We start from the raw sequence: 18170 nt of genomic DNA on the forward strand, positions 1-18170 counted from the left end.
GCAAATGATTGTGTTAAAACGAAGCTAACCACTGCATAGATCAAGTCCGCTGAAGAAAGAGAAAGGACCCTGATGCAATCTAACAGCCTGTACTTAATTGCTGAGCCTGGTTTCATGAACATTTCATGATGTTTTTACTTTCTGAACGTAGTTTCGATAGATTCCGTGTGGGTAAGGTTTAGATTTTTCCCATTTAGGCCATTTTTACTCGTGAATGCATAATGAACGAGTATAGTGGGGAAGTTTAGCCATCCGTCCATCCTTCCGTACTTCCGTCCTTCCGTCCTTCCATCCTTCCATCCTTCCATCGTTGTTAACATTATGCAAATTAGGTATGCTCACGGGCGCTTTCTAAATTTCGTTTCCCTCGGCTGTGAATAAAAATACAGCTTTACAAAGGTATCAGTTCAAAGAAATAAGTGTAGAAAATACTTCACCCCTGTAAATGAGAAACAATCGTTTCCCAAACGATGAAATATTGCCTTTTCTTATATAATAATCGCGAACATTCGGAAACGATGACCAGTGACTTTATGTATGTGTTATTAAAAGACTGGGAAGGTTAGAGCACGCACGATTTATTAAAGGATAATCAGTAAAAGAGTAAACTCTATACAAGACAGATAAGTATATAATATCCGTGGAAAAAAAATAAGAAGAAAAAAAGAATTTTAGCCACAAGGTATGAGAGTCGATCTCGGGTCACACGCTTTAGAACGCAGAGCCGTACCACTGAGCCATTAGTTTCCTAAGCAATAAAAATGATGAAAATTTTAAGTAATTCTTATACCTAAGCGACCTGTTATGTGTTCACCCTCTTTAAATAAAGTTGATTATTAATATTGATCCCTATAATGAATATTTTCCATCGATACTATACTGTTCAAAGGCACGATTCAAATATATCTAACGCATTCACGAGTAGGTCATAGACCTCTTTGATTAAATAAATGGGGAGCTCTGCTTTTAGGCTTGCCTAAATCTATATATTACATTATCCTTTTCATCCGGAGCCCTAAAATATCAACCCAACCAAAAAAGTGGTAGGGCTATAGCCCTACCAGCCCAGCCCCTCCCCCTCCGCGGTCCCTGTCGCCTCTAGAAACATCGCTCGAGTCTTCCATTTTAGGAACGTTATCTTCCTTTGTGAAACTTTGTTAGATGCATGTAACAAAAAAATTAATTCTCAAAGGACCATCTCTAACATAATACTCCGTATGATAGATGCGCGCGAATTAAAAATGTTTTATGCCTATGCAGACGTGCTCTTTAAGTTTTTGTAAGCATTCAAAAACGAATTCTACTTTTTGAATTTTATTTTAAATTCTGATTCAGATTTGTGAAAGGTTTTGTTAATATTTTCGCCGTTATCTCTGTTGCACTGTTTTCATCCTCTTCATTTTTTGCTTGTAAATTTCCTGTAGAGATAAAAACCTTTTCCAGGAGCTATCCCTATGCCAAGACAAGCCAAGAAGAAAGTCTTCAATTTCCCTTGCTTTCTGTAGCTGAAGTCGCTTTTGTAAAACTTTGCTTTCAAAAAATAGCACCTGGAGAATGGAGAATGATCACTTGTGGCACTCTCAAAGCAATTTGCTTTGAAGGCAAAAACGACAACAAATAATGTTTTTGTCGTCGATGTGATGTCGTCTGATTAAAGATATGTAGAAAGCGCGCGCGTTCACTTATCTTTTTCGTTTCCTTCTGTCTTTATAATACTTGATATCTTACACAGCATATGTACCTAAATAAGCAAGATGGGATTAACCGGGCCGGAAATATACACGCACTAAAACTACGAATTTGTACTTCCTACCACTTTGATTATAAAAATGTTCTCTTTCCTGGACGTTTTGGTAGAAGCTTTTCCAAAGGTAACAAGACGACTAAAGGCCAAAAAAAAACACAAAAACTAAGAAAAAGAAGACGAAAGAATAAAGCACACAAGAGACCCAAAAACATGAAATAGTATATACCTTTTTTTATCTCTATTGTAGTTTTCATCTTGAAAATGAAGTTTTACACCGTTTGTCTGCAGTCTCTTGAGCAAACAGCCATAAAAAGGCATTTGTAGCATATAATTGCTCTTTTTTGAAGAAAATTCAGCGGTTTAGGGGTAAAGGACAAGAAACACCTTCAGTATCTTGAATATTGTTCCCTGGACATAACGCAGACAACAATTGGCAGCTATTTTCGGGTAGAGGCCTTTGACTTGGCATAAAAGGTGACACCTTTGGTATCCTAAATATAGATCCTGGACGTATTGGCAAACTAGTTAACTATTTTCCGGGTATAGAAATATTTGACTTGACCCATTTTCTTCTGTCATCCAACAGTGATATCTGGCTAAGAGCCATACATGTGATTAATGTAATAGAACTCTAGACGCAGTTTAATAGCTAAGAACGCCGCACCTTAAAAAGTTGCGGGTCAACACATAACATCACGTCCTGCAGTTTACTTGTTCCACATTCACTATAGTGGAAGGTGAGATTTGCGAAAGACACGACAAGATGTTTTACTTGTTGCGTTTGGCGTGTTTTATCCTACTTTATGTCCTTGCGGATTCAAACCAACAAAGTCAGGTAAAGTAGCAAGCCTCTTTTCTAACCTCCATTCATATAACTTCCATGCATATCGTACAGCCCAGCTACTGATCAACTTTATCAAAACAGTGTTCTTGTTCAACCGTTCTTTTAAGCGTTTTATTATCAAACGCATTTATTCCGACAAACTGGAAGTATGGAGTCGCCTCTCGATCACACAGCCTCAGAGGATAAGGAAGCTGGACAAATGGAAATAATGTTCCTGATTTTTGTTTTGACCACTGTTGCTCACTGTTTCATTTGATATATTCGGTATTCTTTTATTTCTTTATCAGGACTCATAATCGGCAGAGACAACAGATCTTTGTTAACCGCAACTCGCGTGTCGCTGGCACATGCGCAACTCAGGCACCATCCACGCCTGAGCCGACCCAAATTTGCGTGTATCCGCCCCGTTTTATGACTTCGCGGGTAGCACAATTTGTTCTAAAAATAGCAAAATGTCATATTATGGATCTTCCTGGACCCGCTGTACACTGTACAGTTCATTTCTTAGACTGATGCAACGTTCAAATTATCTTAACAAAAGTAGTCGCGCGCGTACTTTTACGCACCAAGCAATAGACAAGAATTAACATCACGAGGGTCAGAAAGATCAGGCACCCCCGGGATTGATCGCGTGTTTGAACAGATAGTCATATCTCTGTTCCCATCTGTCTGTGGAAATCCGATTAAATTTAGTTACCCTCTCGCCAATCTTCGCCTTTTTTTCGCATTGAAGATGAAAATCACTGTTTAACACATCGATATTATCACATGCAAAGTTTATAACTCTTTTTTTTTCCTCAGGCCTCGACTAGCTATCAATGTGGTTGCCATGGAAGAGATGGACGTGACGGTAAGTACACTTTTTACGTCACTATCGAATTCCACAGAAGCCAAAGATTTGTCTTAGCCTCGTGGGCTTCCCGGTTTCCTTTCTAGGGCTAACGCTCACAACGAAATTGCTGAATAATTTTCCAGCACATTAAATTACCTTAGAGATCATTCTCTACTTTCTAGCTTTTTGCTGGTGTCTGTGTAAATGATACTGTATCCAATCAGATCAGTGAAATAGCAAAAGGCCAACATAGGTTAGTTCAACCTCGTTCCCAGGGTCTCTCTCGCTCTAGGGGGCAGAAGAGAGAGACCCTGGGAACGAGGTTGAGGTTAGTTTGGCAATGTAGGAACAGATAAAATAGCTTAAAAGCGCAAAATATTAGCCTCCTCCACGGAATATTCCTGGGAGGGGGCTGAAGCGAGTGTCCTCCCCAGATCCCTCTTAGTTTCTGTTTCTTCTCCTAAGTAGGTGCTCTTTCATATTAAAGGATGGGAAATAGGAATAAGTACTTAGGAAGGATGGGTATAGAAAGTAATCAGAAGCCCTGTGGCAACCGATACACGATATAGTACCATACTTCGCCACCAGTAAGGTCAAACGGCCACTTTGATCATGAATTGAAGTCACCGCTTCGATGTCTGTTTTCTTTCTTACACTAAAACTCATGAAATATTAGTTGTCTCTGTCGTTTATACCTTGTACCAGTCCTTTCTAACTGTCTGATTCTATTTTGCTTTGTGGTCTAAGCGTGGATTTCTTGTCGAGTTAACATTTTATACAAAATGCGTACTAAGCATGGTATTTTAAATCCCTTCTCCCAAGTGGGTGATAAGAGATGAGCCGTAGTAAGCCAAACAGAATAAGTGACATAGAAAGCCCTTTTTCCGTCCCACGCCCCCATCCTGGCAATTTCAAGTAGCTGATGAAAGGGTGACTAAGTCTAAGCCAATCAGAATGCGTAAACTAGCTTTAATACCCTTCCTACAAAAAAAAAAATACCGAAAGCACGAGACGGACGTAGACCGCTTGCGGCCTGGGCCCGTCTAATGAAGCTACCTTGGTGTTTAATAATCAAAATAACTCCATCTTTCTCAATCCAAAATGTAAAACTCAGTTCGGAAACAGTTGTATTTTACTCTCTCTTTGTCTCTTTCAAACTTTTGTAAAAAATACCCACGGACTAATTAACTATTGAGTAATGGCAGACTCTCTATTTACAGGAAGAGATGGCTTGAGTGGAAGGGATGGAGTTAAGGTCAGTATGTGCACTTTACGTTGAAAACAAGCAGTAAGAAACCCTCATAACCAGACCACATTGGTTACAGGCGAGGGCTTACCGATATATACCTTACCCCACCCCCGTAGCTTTAATTCTCTCTACCCTCCTTCACGTCACTGCCCGTGGCTGAATTATTTGTCAACGCGTGTGTTGTATGAACAACTAAAAAGCAGTGTGTTGTATTCTTGCAGGGTGACAAGGGAGATGAAGGGAGAGATGGCAAGAAAGGCGAACCTGGAATATGCGATATAAAGGTTTGTAACGAGTCTACAATTCTCATGTAACTAATAACTTGAAAATTAAAATTAACATGAACATGTAGAAAACTGAACAATTGTAAATGGAGTTTGAGTGATATTCAGTGACCAGTACTTTTTGTACTTTTTTTACTTTTCCATACCTAGCTAAACAGCGACAGAAGTACAAACTAAGTCCATGACTCGTTCTATTTTGTTGCACTTTATAGATATAAAATAATAAGCTCTTTAAAACAGAAAATAAGGAAAACGAAAATGCCAAAAACAAAATTTAAACCAAAAGGAATGGGTATACGAGGATTCGTACTTACGAAGGATAGATACAGTGATTAAGATTAACAAATGAAATCTATTACTTCCTTGTTAGGAGCTAACAGCGATCAAGTCAAAGCTTAAAGACCTCACTCAAGAAGTGGAACGACTTAGAAATGTAAAGCATCCAACTCTAAAATAACGTTCATTAAATGATTAATAGCTACATCCTCGGAGACCCAGGCGCAGTTCGTGAGGCGAAAAGAAGGAATAAATCGCTACGATTTCTGCCGATTTATTCCTTCGTTTCGCCCCACTAACTGCCCCTGGGTCTTCGAGGATGTAATAGCTAGTGCTGAGATAGCTTAATAGACAGACAGGGGGAGGGTGCATCTTCCAGACGGGAGAGGGGAGGCGTATTAGAGAGGGGAGGCTTTAAAGAAGGGGGAGGGGTAAAAAGAGCTTTAAATGGTAGTACAAACTTTATTGCAAACTTTGCAACAATCAAGAGAATTATTTAACGATAACTAACTGTACTATTAATTGATTTTATTTCAGCAACCAAAGCGGAGCCCTTGCGATCGAGGTGAGATCTAAACGTTTGATTTATAATATATTCGTGGTTATGAGAATCTGTTTTCAATTTCGTTTAGTTGCTGTTAGCTACTGAAGATATTAAAACAAAAGACAAACGAAACATACCCAAAAATGAAAAAGTGCTGAAAAATGCCCAGTATAACATTTGAAAGTGTAATTGCTGTTTAAATGTTTATGTTCTGTAACTTTACTAAAACGAACTACTACATTAAAAGTAAATTTAAAATGAGCGTCACTAAAAAAGTAAGGTAAGGAATTATATTAATTAAATATGCAATATTGGTCTGCTACTTCTCCGCAGAGTGTAAACAAGGTCTTCACTTCTTTGAAAAGTTTCAAGACATTCCCACAAAAGGAGCAGCCGCCGTCAAAACCTTTTCAATTGGTGATGATCTGTTTCTGGTGTTCGCCAATCACCATGGCGACAAATTAAACCATAAAGCCGAGTCTGTTGTTTACAAAATGGAAAACGGGCGTTTTGTTCAAAACCAAACTCTCTCTACTCACGGCGCGTATGTTATTGAACACTTCGTAATAGACAAAGTGCACTACATGGCCATTGTAAACCATGAAGATGGCGGCTACAAACAGATCTCTGTTGTCTACAAATGGAGCGGAGACCAGTTTGTACAGTTCCAGCTGATTTCAACAAATGGTGCGTCTGGCTTCAAGTTTTTCACCATTAAAGGAGAACATTACTTGGCCGTTTCAGAATACCACGATGGCAGTACTCAGTCAATCGACTCGTTTGTCTACAAGTGGAAGAAAGGAAGGTTCGTGAAATACCAGAACATTCCTACCAACGGTGCCATGGCTTGTGATTCAATCGTGATCGCCAACGAGACTTACCTTGTCTATGCAAACTATTACCACCCTCAGAAAAAATACAACATCGAGTCAAACGTGTACAAATGGTCTGGAGGTCATTTCTTAAAGTCCCAGACGATCCAGACCCAAGGGGCATACAGCGCAAAATTCTTCCGTACCAGCGGTCACGTCTTTCTCGCTTTTGCTAACCATTATACAGGGAGCAACTACAACACTAAATCGCCTATCTATAAATGGGATGGTGAAAAGTTTGCTTTATTTCAAGAGATTCCTACCCGTGGTGCTATGGAGTTGCGCCCCTTTGAAGTGAATGGTGAAATGTTCCTCGCTATTGCCAATTATCATGGAGATAGTGCTGGGTACTCAGTTCGTTCAGTTGTGTACAAGGCGTCAGGGGCACAGTTTACTCTTTACCAAGATTTTCAAACCTTCGGAGGCCGAGGAATAGACGCCATTGTTGACAAGGGCCAAAGATACCTTGTGTTTGCTAATTATCACAAAAGCAATTACAACATCGATAGCTTCGTTTACAAGTTTGTGTAGAACTGAGAAAGCGCAGTGGTGTTAAACAATGCAGCCTTATATCTGCTAATGAATTTAGGCCTTAGACTAAAGCATAAATGTGTCATAGTTTAGACGTATTACCCGAATGTAATTCAACTTCTCATTAACAATGAGGACTATTTGAATGTTTGATAACTAAATGTATCAGTGCTAATAGCTTAGCATCAAGGGTTTGTATAACTAAGAGCTACAGGTTGAGAACTTAATTGTACCGTTGTCTACAAACTGATTTGTAACCAAGGCATTGTTATAGCTGTAGTTACATGCAGTGTTGCTGTGTTACATCGATCTTTAAAGCTTTAAGATAACTTTTAACTCATAAAGGGAAAAATTACTGAATTCTGGTTGGCTGAGACAGAGGGCATTTTTTCTTAATTTTGGTAATTGCCTGGGGCAAAGTTATTTGATCGTGATTGGATGAGCAGAAAAATCCTCGTTTCTTTTAAATTGGCCGAGCGCGCTGCACGTGCATGGCTTTTTGACGGCTGGATTTTCGCTTGCACGTTATTTGATGAAAGTGAAATGGAAACCGGGTGAGAGCTTGAAACGAAATGCAGAAAGCTGAATCTAAGGAAACAGATGATTACTTCTACTGAAAACCGAGGAAAACTTGCATCAACTAGACGCTCGGTGAGTTCGCGACGAAATTCATTCATTGCGGCCAACTGACTTCTCCGTTTCACTTCTGTCAAATGCGGTTTAATAACATGCAACCCGGCCAGAGAATAATTGGGATGAGTATTAAATTGCCCATAGCATCTGTCCAAGTTTGACCTTTATCACTGAATCCACGGTGGTGGATCCACACCTTGGGGTTTCATAGTAAACTCTTTTATACTCTCTGTATCATAGCACGGGAAGAGCAACAACAACAACAACAACAACAACAACAACAACAACCGAAATTACGGCCTAACATCATGTTCAAGCGCCCCTGACCCTCCAAAAAGGACAATTCAAATGTTTTGTAATTGTTATCTATCTAGGTTTATTAGCTTATGATTTACGTTTGCAACCGCTCTTTTCATAACCTTTTCAGTCTTATAAACGTTTTGCACATTTTCTTATTAAACTTCGAGGAAACGGAAACCAGAAGTGGCTTTGGAAATTTTAGCGTTTAACCGCCCCGAGGAGTATCAGATAGACCGAGATAGACCGACAGATTGACCCTTATTTTTCTTGGCAACCCGCTGACCAGGAAATGGCACCCTCCAGATTGCACGGCAAACAAGCCACTATCACTGGTAATTAGCTCTAGACTCAGCGTTGCAATTCTTCGCTCCCAGCTCTATTCGTCGCAAAGGTAAAGTTTAAAACTGAAACGAACTGTTTACTCCCAAAAGATGAAAGGAAGTGGATTGTAGCCAATGTCTTCAAGGGATTTATCGCAGGCACTTTTATTTCATCCTGTCTCATAATAAAAAATAACAGTATTCGATAAAATGTATTGAGAGTAATATGAGGATGTGTTTAATTTGGCTTTTTTTTTTACAAGATCCCTGCAATTTACACACTGACACCTCATAAAAGAACACAATCAAAAACCAAAAATTCGTGACTTGCTTTGTGAACGTTTTCCCATATCTAAAACATGTATTTTTTTATTTCTTTTTTGCGACACGCAAAATTAATTTTAAAAACACGACAAAAATCTTTAGCTGAAATAAATAACCACCACAGATGTTATAAAACCTACAATGCGGACAGATTTCCGCCGTCAGTCCTGTTTTTGGCAGCGTCAAATTTTATCTGCGCCATTATAGGCTGTAATAAACCAAAACTTAACAATGCTGTTTCGATTGGGAAGATCAAGACCGGATTAGGAACGATGATATTAAAACTTCAATGCTATAATTTTTTTTTGAAGTGACGCCGGAAAAACAACTTATACAGGGTCAATCGTAAATGTTTATAATTTGTCAATTAATTCTTTTTTACAAACAAATCAATAGAAATAAACGAAGTGAAATAAATCTCTAACTACGTATTATAATTTTTTTGGAGCAGGACATTTATAGGAGGAATCCTTTCTTAAGTCCTCCGAAATTCGACTTTTTAGATTGATCTTTCTTCTCGGTCGTTTCTCGAGTCGCCGTTGGAATTTTAGTTGCCGCGTTATCTTGTTGTTCTCGACGCCATTTTCCGGACCTGATGTATCTGCATAAACCAGTATTTCGATTTGTTTTTTATTTGAAAAGCCGGTTGAGTCCTTTTAGAAACATTGCTCAAGTCTTCCATTGCAGGAGAGTTAACTTCCTCTGTGGTACTCTGTGAGATATAGAAAACAACAAAGAATCAATTCTCAAATGACTCTCTCAAACATAATACTCCGTGTGATAGATGCGTGCAAATTAAAAAAAAAATACTTGCAGACTTAGTCTTTACCGATGTCTTGCATTTGCAACGACTGCCAACAACAACATAAGTAAAAATTGTAGCCTGTGTTCAGCGGAAAGCGGGTGGCTGCACACAGGCCAGTAGCATTGTAGTAGAAAGCGCTAAAAAAGTTTATGCCCCTCATGAAACTTTACAGGGAATGTTTTGAGTCAGTGGAACTTATAGGACCCGGAACTAGTTTCATTTGCGGACGCTCTTTGACAAGCACAAAGAAGGTCTGTTTAGGAGGTTAGCCTGAAATACGTCCTATATCTACTTGAAAGTTCTTAACTCACCGACTGCTTGGTTCTTGTACCCCTTTTGACGTCATCACTTTTCACGACAAAAGATGTTCAGCTGATATTGTGAGAGATAGTAGTCTTACAAAGCATGTCTTACTGAGCATGATGGGAAGAAGTATTAGATATACACACATTAAACCTACGAATTTGTACTCGTTACCACATAGGTTAAAAAACTTTTCACTTTCATGGAAAGGGAACAAAGGCGACTAAAGGCCAACAAAGTATAAAAGAAGAAGAGAGTAAAATAAAAAGCCAAAAAAGACCCAAAACATATAACAGCGTATCGTTTTCTAATCAAAAACTCTCTTCATTTTAGTTTCTATGTTCAAATAAGGTTTTCAATTTTTTTTTGGACTGTTTGACTGCAATTTCTTGAGAAACAAGAAGCTAAAAAATAGCTTTTAACAGAGTGGTTAATGTATAAGGCGGGGATTACCAGTAGGCCGTTCTTCCAACGCTTAATATGGGTTAATAGAAACAGGGGGGGGGGGGGGGGAGAGAAAGTCGGCACTTTACTTTGAAGACATAGCAGTGCCGGGCAACGGTGCGAGTCTGTGTCAATCAAGCCGTTGCTAAGAAAGACGTCACAGAAAGATTTAAATATCAATGACTGCATGCGTGTGAAATGAGAAAAGTGGCGGTTTTTGCGTTTGGTGTTTCACGCCGCTGAGATGATTTTTGCATTTTCAGCCAGATTTCTCACCTGATGTTTCACGCCACTGAGAAGGTTTAGGCGGCGTGGAATAACAAGCGAAAAATTTGTCACGGTTGGCATTTAACAACCAAAAAATTGGTAAACCATTTCAGAATCATTGGAGTTATTTTATTTAGTATAATTCGCAAGCTTTACTTTTGCGAGACTGGTCACCGTTATATATAACTTTTTGTTGTTTTGATGTCCGGCGAACTTCAAAGAAGCAATCAAAATGCCAATAGCTATTGTGTTTTGTGCACGGTCAAGACCAAAACATGCGAACTAAACAAAGAACTTTGTCAAGTTATTCACTATGCCCTTAGCAACCATTCGATAGCTATTGTGCACACTCGGTTGCCCGGCACCGCTATGGCCATTTTTTGAGTTGTGTAACAAAGGAAACTTCTCCCCCCCCCCCCCCCCACCTGAATAGAAATATCTTGTTCGCGTTTCAAGGAATCTGAAAACGCTTCGCTCATCCCATCTATCTATGTTTTGCGGTATTTTTGTAAATTTTTGGGTGATTTTGGGGGATTTGGGGAGGAGATAGTTTTTCTTAAAGGATTAGTAAAATTTTATAGAAATAAGAAATATTGGAGATTTAAGGTAATTTTAAAATTAGAATATGTAGTTAAAAATTGATACATATTCTTATTTTAAAGTCACCTTAAATCTCCAATATTTCTTATTTCTGCTAAATTCCATCTGCTCTGTGGTCTAAGTGAGGATTCCCTGTTGAGTTAAACACGTGCAAAATGTAATTTAAAAAATTGCCTCCATCCCATACCCCTTTCTCCATTCAGGCAATTTCAAGTGGTTGATGAGAGATGACCTGTTTTAAGCCAATCGACATGCGTGACCTTCAATGCCCTACGTATAAAAAAGCATTCTCGTACCTCGAGTCTTCGTCCCTTCTGCGCAGGCTTGAAGGGAACGAAGACCCTGGGTACGAGGATGATAAAAAAGCGCAACCCAGATCATGAACGGGTTTGGCACCAGGCCTCACCCGGTTAAAGAGCCAGAAGTTGGCCTCTGTTGAATTCAGTTGCCCTACCAATAAAAATTTAGCAGTGTAAAGGTTGAGAACGAGGAAGGCTATTGGTAACATTCAAATTATAGACCCAGGCCATAATGCAGACACATGTTGAAAAATAAACTATTTCCACCCTTGATTTAACCTTTCTATAATCCCATTGTCATATTAGTCGTGAGCCAGGCATGTGATATTTATGTGATGCAACTCTGCACGTAGTTTAATGTTTGTTTAGAAGCTAAGAACGGCTTAAAAGTTGCGGTCCAACGCATAACATCACGTCCTGCAGTTTATTTGTTCTACGTTGACTATAGTGCAAGGCTTGATTTGCGACGGACACGACAAGATGTTTTGCTTGGTGCGTTTGTTGTGTTTTATCCTACTTTGTGTCCTTGTGGAGTCAAACCAACAAAGTCGGGTAAATTATTAATTTATTTTTTTACACTGGCATCTCTTTTTAAACCCTCCTTTCATGTCGTGCAGCCCAGCTACGTTGACTTTCTCAAAACAGCGTTCTTGCTCGTCCATTCTTAACAAACGCATTCATCCCGACAAACTGGTCAGTCTATGGAGTCGCCTCTCGATCACGGCTACATAGTGACAAGCACATCTTCAGAGGCAGGTGGACACAAGGACATGATTTTCTTGATTTTTGTTTTGAGCACCGTTGATCACTGTTTCATTTGATATTTTCAATATTTCTTTCCTTGTCACTCGCGACCAATTCGCAACCCACGTGACACTGACTACGCAACTCCGGCAACATCCACGCGAAAGCCGATTCAAATTTGCGTGTATCCGCGCGGTATTCTGACGTCAAGGGTTATTGAACCATAAAATCTCCTATTGCAGTCGTTTTGAGGGACTGGTACTGGGAAAAGAACAAAAGATGAGAAACTATTGTCCCTGGGTAACGGTCCCACAAGCAACCGCGAGATGGGACTCGCCCCAAATTTCTTGTCGTTTCTAAAGTGGTGAATCTATTTGCTGATATCCGGTCACATTGCTGGTTGCTTTGTGGTTGTCTACATTTATAATTCCAGGATTATTAAATGACTATGTATAAATACCGCCATTAATCTAGCAGTGTGAGATGCCCGTTTATACAAACGAACTGGATGGTGACGGGATTATCGACTAAACGCTCGTCAATCGTTGCGTGAGTTTTCGTATTATATTGAAGATAAAAATCACTTTTTAACAAAGTACACCTGAACCCTTGTGTTTTTTTCTCAGGCCTCGACCAGCTATCAGTGTGGTTGCCATGGAAGAGATGGACGTGACGGTAAGTACACGTTTCACGTCACTATCGAATTGCATGGAAGCCAAAGAAATTTTTCTTGGCTTCGTGTGCTTCCCAACTTTCCTTTCCAGGGCTAACGCTTGCAACGAAATTGCTGAGTAATTTTCCAGCACTTTGAATTACCTGAGAGTAAATTCTCTACTTTCCAACTTCTTGCTGACGTCCGTGGAATTTATACTGTTTTCAATCAGATAAATGAAATAGCATGCGGTCAGCAAATGCGCATTTGCCAGTGTAGGATCAGAAAAGAAAAACAGCTCACAAGCGCAAAACTTAGTAGCCTCCACGGAAAATTTCTGGGAGGGGGCTGAGGCTAGTGCCCTCCCCAGATCTCTCTCAGTTTCTGCCTTTTCTTCTTCATTTAGAGGGCGCTCTTTCCTAAACGGTTTTGTAACTAGAATTTCCGGCGGAGGGCGTCCGTAAACACTCAGTAGTCACATTTTAAAAAAGCATATACAAGGGTAGGGAATAGGACTAAGTAATTAGGACGGCTGGCTTTAGAAAGTAATGGAGCTGTCTTAGTACTTTAATTTTATTTCAGTTGATAACAGCACTGAGTTCTTTACAGAAAAATGATCAATTTATTTTCTCTTTCAAACACCCGCCTCTTCCTTTGTCAATTCCAAATGTAAAACGAATTTCTGAAACAGCTGTATTTTATTCTTTATTTTTCTCTGTCAAACTCTCGTAAAAAATACCCACGGACTGTTAACTATTGAGCTATTGAGTAATGGTAGATCTTTTATTTGTAGGAAGAGATGGCTTGAATGGAAGGGATGGAGTTAAGGTCAGTATGTGCGCTTTACGTTCAATGCCTTTTTTCAGCCTTCAATGGTATTAAATCAGAATATATAAACTTAATTTTTCCTGACTAAAAATCAAATTCGCTGACTTTTCTCTGACCTTCAAGAATTTGATTTTTCCTGACCATTTCCCGACCTCTGGCAACCCTTATGTTGTAGACTAGCATCACAAAACCCTTAAAACCAGGCCACATTTGTAGTAGTCGAACACTAACCCAAATGTACCTCACCCCACCCCCGTAGCTTTACTCCTCCCCTTCCTTGTCTATCCCCTCCCCCTCCATATCACTGCCAGTAGCCGAGTTATTTATCAACGCGCGTGCTGTATTCTCGCAGGGTGACAAGGGAGATCAAGGGAGAGAAGGCAAGAAAGGCGAACCAGGAATATGCGATATAAAGGTTTGCAACGAGTCTTTAATATTCATGTCATTCATATCATACCAGAAACTCATAAGGGGTTAAAACGTGTAATGCGCGTTCACAGCGTTTAAATATTCAGTTTTTCCAAGTACCGTATTTGGAAAAACTAACAGACAGAATTTTCCCCTAAAATTCAAAAGAGATATTTTAAGCAAAAATTAAAATAAAAGCAAAGTAATTGGTCAGATACAGGAATGAGTAGTTAAGGAGGATGGGAAAGGTGTAAATATACAGCATATCTCACTCAAGTTTAACACATTTATCTTACCTCGTTATAGGAACTAACAGCGATCAAGTCAAAGCTTAAAGAGCTCAAACAAGAAGTGGAACGACTTAGAAATGTAAGACATCTAAAGTACATTCAAAAATAGCTAGTGTTGAGATAGCTTAATAGAGGGGGGGGGGGGGGCGTTTAAAATTCTTATCTTCCAGATTTGGGGGGAGGTTATTAGAAAAGGGCGGCACAAAAAGAGGGTGGGAGGGGCTAGAAAGGGCTCTTACGGCGGTGCAAACTTTATTGCGATTAGATAAAAGCAACACTGCAACAGTTAACTTACTGTACTATTTATTGATTTCATTTCAGCAAACCAAACCGACTCCATGTGATCGAGGTGAGATACAAACCTTAAATTGATATTATATTTGCAGCTATGTTAACCTGTTTTCAGTTGCTGTCTGCTACTACAGAAAGTAGAAGAAAAACAAACAAACAAAACATGCCCCAAAACGAGAAAGTGCTGAAAAATGCTCATTCTAGCGTTTGAATGTGTAATTGCTGTTGAAATGTTTATAATGTTCTGTTGCCTGCGTGGCCGGCGTTCAAAGGGGAAGGAGAAGGGGAGTTCGAGCTCGAAGTGCGAAGCGCGATTGGGGAACGGGTGAGGGGAGAAGGGGTGCCATATTTCAGACAAGAAGACGAGAAGAAAAGAAATTAGATAGGCAATTCAAGCGGTGAGGGGTTTTATTCCCCGCGAAAATCGGCACCGATCAGACTTGAAAATTTTGACAGCCAGACGTAAAACAGAGGGCAAGCAGAAGACACGTACTTTAGGGGCGGTATGACAAAACAATAGTGTCATTGCAGGCGTTCCCCTCACCCCTTCTCCGATCGCGCTTCGCGCTCTCTCCCCGCACCTCGAGCTCGAACTCCCTTTCTCCTTCCCCTTTGAACGCCGGCCACGCAGGCTAAATGTCCTTTTTATTTACTAAAACGAACTAATATATTGAAAGGTTAATATAATAAATGAGCGTTGCTCAAAAATGTAAGGTCAGAATTACATTAATTAAAAATGCAAAACTGGTCTGCTATTTTTCTGCAGACTGTAAGCAAGGTCTTCATTTCTTTGAAAAGTTTCAAGACATTCCCACAAAAGGAGCAGCCGACGTCAAATCCTTTTCAATTGGTGATGATCTGTTTCTGGTGTTCGCCAATAACCATGGCGACAAATTAAACCATAAAGCCGAGTCTGTTGTTTACAAAATGGAACACGGGCGGTTTGTTCAAAACCAAACTCTCTCTACCCATGGGGCTTATGGTATTGAACACTTCGTAATAGACAAAGTGCACTACATGGCCATTGCAAACCATTACGATGGCGGCTATAAACTGAACTCTGTCGTCTACAAATGGAGCGGAGACCAGTTTGTACAGTTTCAGCTGATTTCAACAAATGGCGCGTCTGGCTTCAATTTTTTCACCATTAAAGGAGAACATTACTTGGCCGTTTCAGAATATCACGATGGAAGTACTCAGTCAATCGACTCGTTTGTCTACAAGTGGAAGAAAGGAAGGTTCGTAAAGTACCAGAACATTCCTACCAACGGTGCCATGGCTTGTGATTCAATCGAGATCGCCAACGAGACCTACCTTGTCTATGCAAACCATTATCACCCTAAGAAGAAATACAACATCGAGTCAAACGTGTACAAATGGTCCGGAGGTCATTTCTTAAAGTCCCAAACAATACAGACCCAAGGGGCACACGGCGCAAAATTCTTCCATGTCAGCGGTCATGTCTTTCTTGCTTTTGCCAACTATTATACAGGGAGCAACTATAACACCAAATCGCCTATTTATAAATGGGATGGTGCAAAGTTTACTCTATTTCAAGAGATTCCTACCCGTGGTGCTATGGAGTTGTGCCCGTTTGAAGTGAATGGTGAGAAGTTCCTCGCCATTGCCAATCATCATGGAGATAGTGCTGGGTACTCGGTTCGTTCAGTTGTGTACAAGGCGTCAGGAGCACAGTTTACTCTTTACCAAGATTTTCAAACCTTCGGAGGTTACGGGGTAGACGCCATTGTTGACAAAGGCCAAAGATACCTTGTGTTTGCTAATTACTACAAAAGCAAGTACAACATCGATAGCTCTGTTTACAAGTTTGTATAGAACTGAGAAAGCGCAGTGCATGGTGTTGAACAATGCAGCTTTTAACTGCTATGATTCACAATAATTTCGTCGAAGATAAGCTTAGGCCACAATCTAAAGTATAATTTGTCTTAGTTTTGGAATTATTACCCAAATGTAATTCAACTTCTCGCTTTTAGCGATTAATGTTTGAATGGTTGATTGTTCGATAAATAAATGTATCAGTGCTAAAAGCTTAGCATGTAGGGTTTCTATAACTAAGAGCTACAGGTTAAGAACTTGTATCGATTTGTGTTTCATTTGAAAAGCCGATTGAGTCGTCTTTAGAAACATCGCTCGAGTCTTCCATTGTAGGAACGTTATCTTCCTTTGTGAAACTTTGTTAGATGCAGAAAACAACAAAAAAAATTAATTCTCAAACGACCCTCTCTAACATAATACTTCGTCTGATAGATGCGTGCGAATTAAAAAAAATACTGACAGACTAGCTTTTTGGTTTTTTTGTAAGCGTTCAACGCGAACTCTACTTTTTGAATTTCATTTTAAATTCTGATTCAGATTTGTGAACGGTTTTGTTAATTTTTTCGCCGTTACCCCTGTAGCACTGTTTTCCTCCTCCTCATCTTTGCTGGTAAATTTTCGATGGTGTTGAACAATGCAGCTTTTAACTGCTATGATTCACAATAATTTCGTCGAAGATAAGCTTAGGCCACAATCTAAAGTATAATTTGTCTTAGTTTTGGAATTATTACCCAAATGTAATTCAACTTCCCACTTTTAGTGATTAATGTTTGAATGGTTGATTGTTTGATAAACTCATGAATGAAATGCTGTGGAATCCAATATCTTATAACCAGTTTGTTAGGTTTGCCATGCTCTATTTTTATCTTGGTCAGTTTAACTGGCTTGACAGGCTTCACTTTATTTTTGGATTGCAGTAGCGGCTTAAATGTTAATGTAATCTTGCTTACGCTAATTTCTGCTTGGAAACTCTTGTAATTAAAAAATATAGTCACTGCATCAAAGCAGGGGAAGAGCAACAACAGTCTTACATGTGCAGGCATCCCTGCCCTCAAAAATGTATAATTCAAATACTTTGTAGTTGTTATCTACCTAGTTTATTAGCCCATATTCTGGTTTCTCACTGCTCTCTCCATAACGTTTTCAGTCTTAAAATCGTTTTGCACATTTTCGCATTAAACATTGAACAAAATTCGAGGTAACCAATTCTTGTCGATGACCGCTCTAAAAAGTATTAAACAGATTTCTATTTTTCTTGGCGACCTGCTGACAAGAAAATGGCACCGTCCAGATCATCGTGCGACAAACAAGCTTCCGCGGTCGCTTTCGCGTAACGAGGACAAATCAAGGCCCTATCATTGGATAATATATAGATTTAGGCAAGCCTAAAAGCGAAGCTCCCCTTTATTTGTTTATTTATTCAAAATTAGAATAGTTTTAAGCAACGCCAAAAGCAGCTTGCAGCTCTTCAACAATGAAAAATAGATACTCAGCTTTATGCTTAAATGTCCCTCTAAAAATGCTTGAAAAAATGTAGGGAAAAAGTTTTCCCCCAAAAACGCTTGAAAAATGCAGAAAGAAAGGTTTCCCAAACCGTTTCTTCATCTAAACACTGTAGACTGCTGTAGTTTTATACGTGACATATCG

General features: G+C 39.4%; 2 protein-coding genes across 2 annotated transcripts in view; both read left to right on the forward strand.

Annotated features, from left to right (window-relative positions):
* Positions 1-2470: 2470 nt before the first annotated feature.
* The window catches only part of LOC144631559 (uncharacterized), a 33856-nt gene continuing 18156 nt past the window's right edge, over positions 2471-18170 (forward strand). Inside the window, exons 1-7 of the mRNA XM_078490013.1 lie at positions 2471-2582; positions 3393-3441; positions 4644-4678; positions 4894-4956; positions 5327-5389; positions 5770-5797; positions 6110-7393. Of these exons, the coding sequence (XP_078346139.1) occupies positions 2511-2582; positions 3393-3441; positions 4644-4678; positions 4894-4956; positions 5327-5389; positions 5770-5797; positions 6110-7179 (1380 nt within the window). The 5' untranslated portion in view covers positions 2471-2510 and the 3' untranslated portion in view covers positions 7180-7393. The remainder of the gene's footprint in view (positions 2583-3392; positions 3442-4643; positions 4679-4893; positions 4957-5326; positions 5390-5769; positions 5798-6109; positions 7394-18170) is intronic.
* Positions 11918-16607, forward strand: LOC144631525 (uncharacterized). The gene is made up of 7 exons (XM_078489972.1): positions 11918-12026; positions 12845-12893; positions 13664-13698; positions 14051-14113; positions 14413-14475; positions 14718-14745; positions 15454-16607. The coding sequence occupies exons 1-7, from the start codon at positions 11955-11957 to the stop codon at positions 16521-16523; spliced, it is 1380 nt and encodes a 459-aa protein (XP_078346098.1). The 5' UTR covers positions 11918-11954; the 3' UTR covers positions 16524-16607.

The sequence above is a fragment of the Oculina patagonica genome, chromosome 1 (genome assembly GCF_052425735.1).
Source record: "Oculina patagonica isolate OP01 chromosome 1, crgOcupat, whole genome shotgun sequence".
Taxonomy (NCBI): Eukaryota; Metazoa; Cnidaria; class Anthozoa; order Scleractinia; family Oculinidae; genus Oculina; species Oculina patagonica.

What these genes read in the sequence shown, in the direction of transcription:
- LOC144631525 (XM_078489972.1), top strand. Translation starts at nt 11,955, where the DNA reads ATGTTTTGCTTGGTGCGTTTGTTGTGTTTTATCCTACTTTGTGTCCTT. An exon ending in TGGAAGAGATGGACGTGACG is followed by an intron (nt 12,894 to 13,663) that starts GTAAGTACACGT and finishes TTTTATTTGTAG; the next exon opens with GAAGAGATGGCTTGAATGGA. An exon ending in AAGTGGAACGACTTAGAAAT is followed by an intron (nt 14,476 to 14,717) that starts GTAAGACATCTA and finishes ATTTCATTTCAG; the next exon opens with CAAACCAAACCGACTCCATG.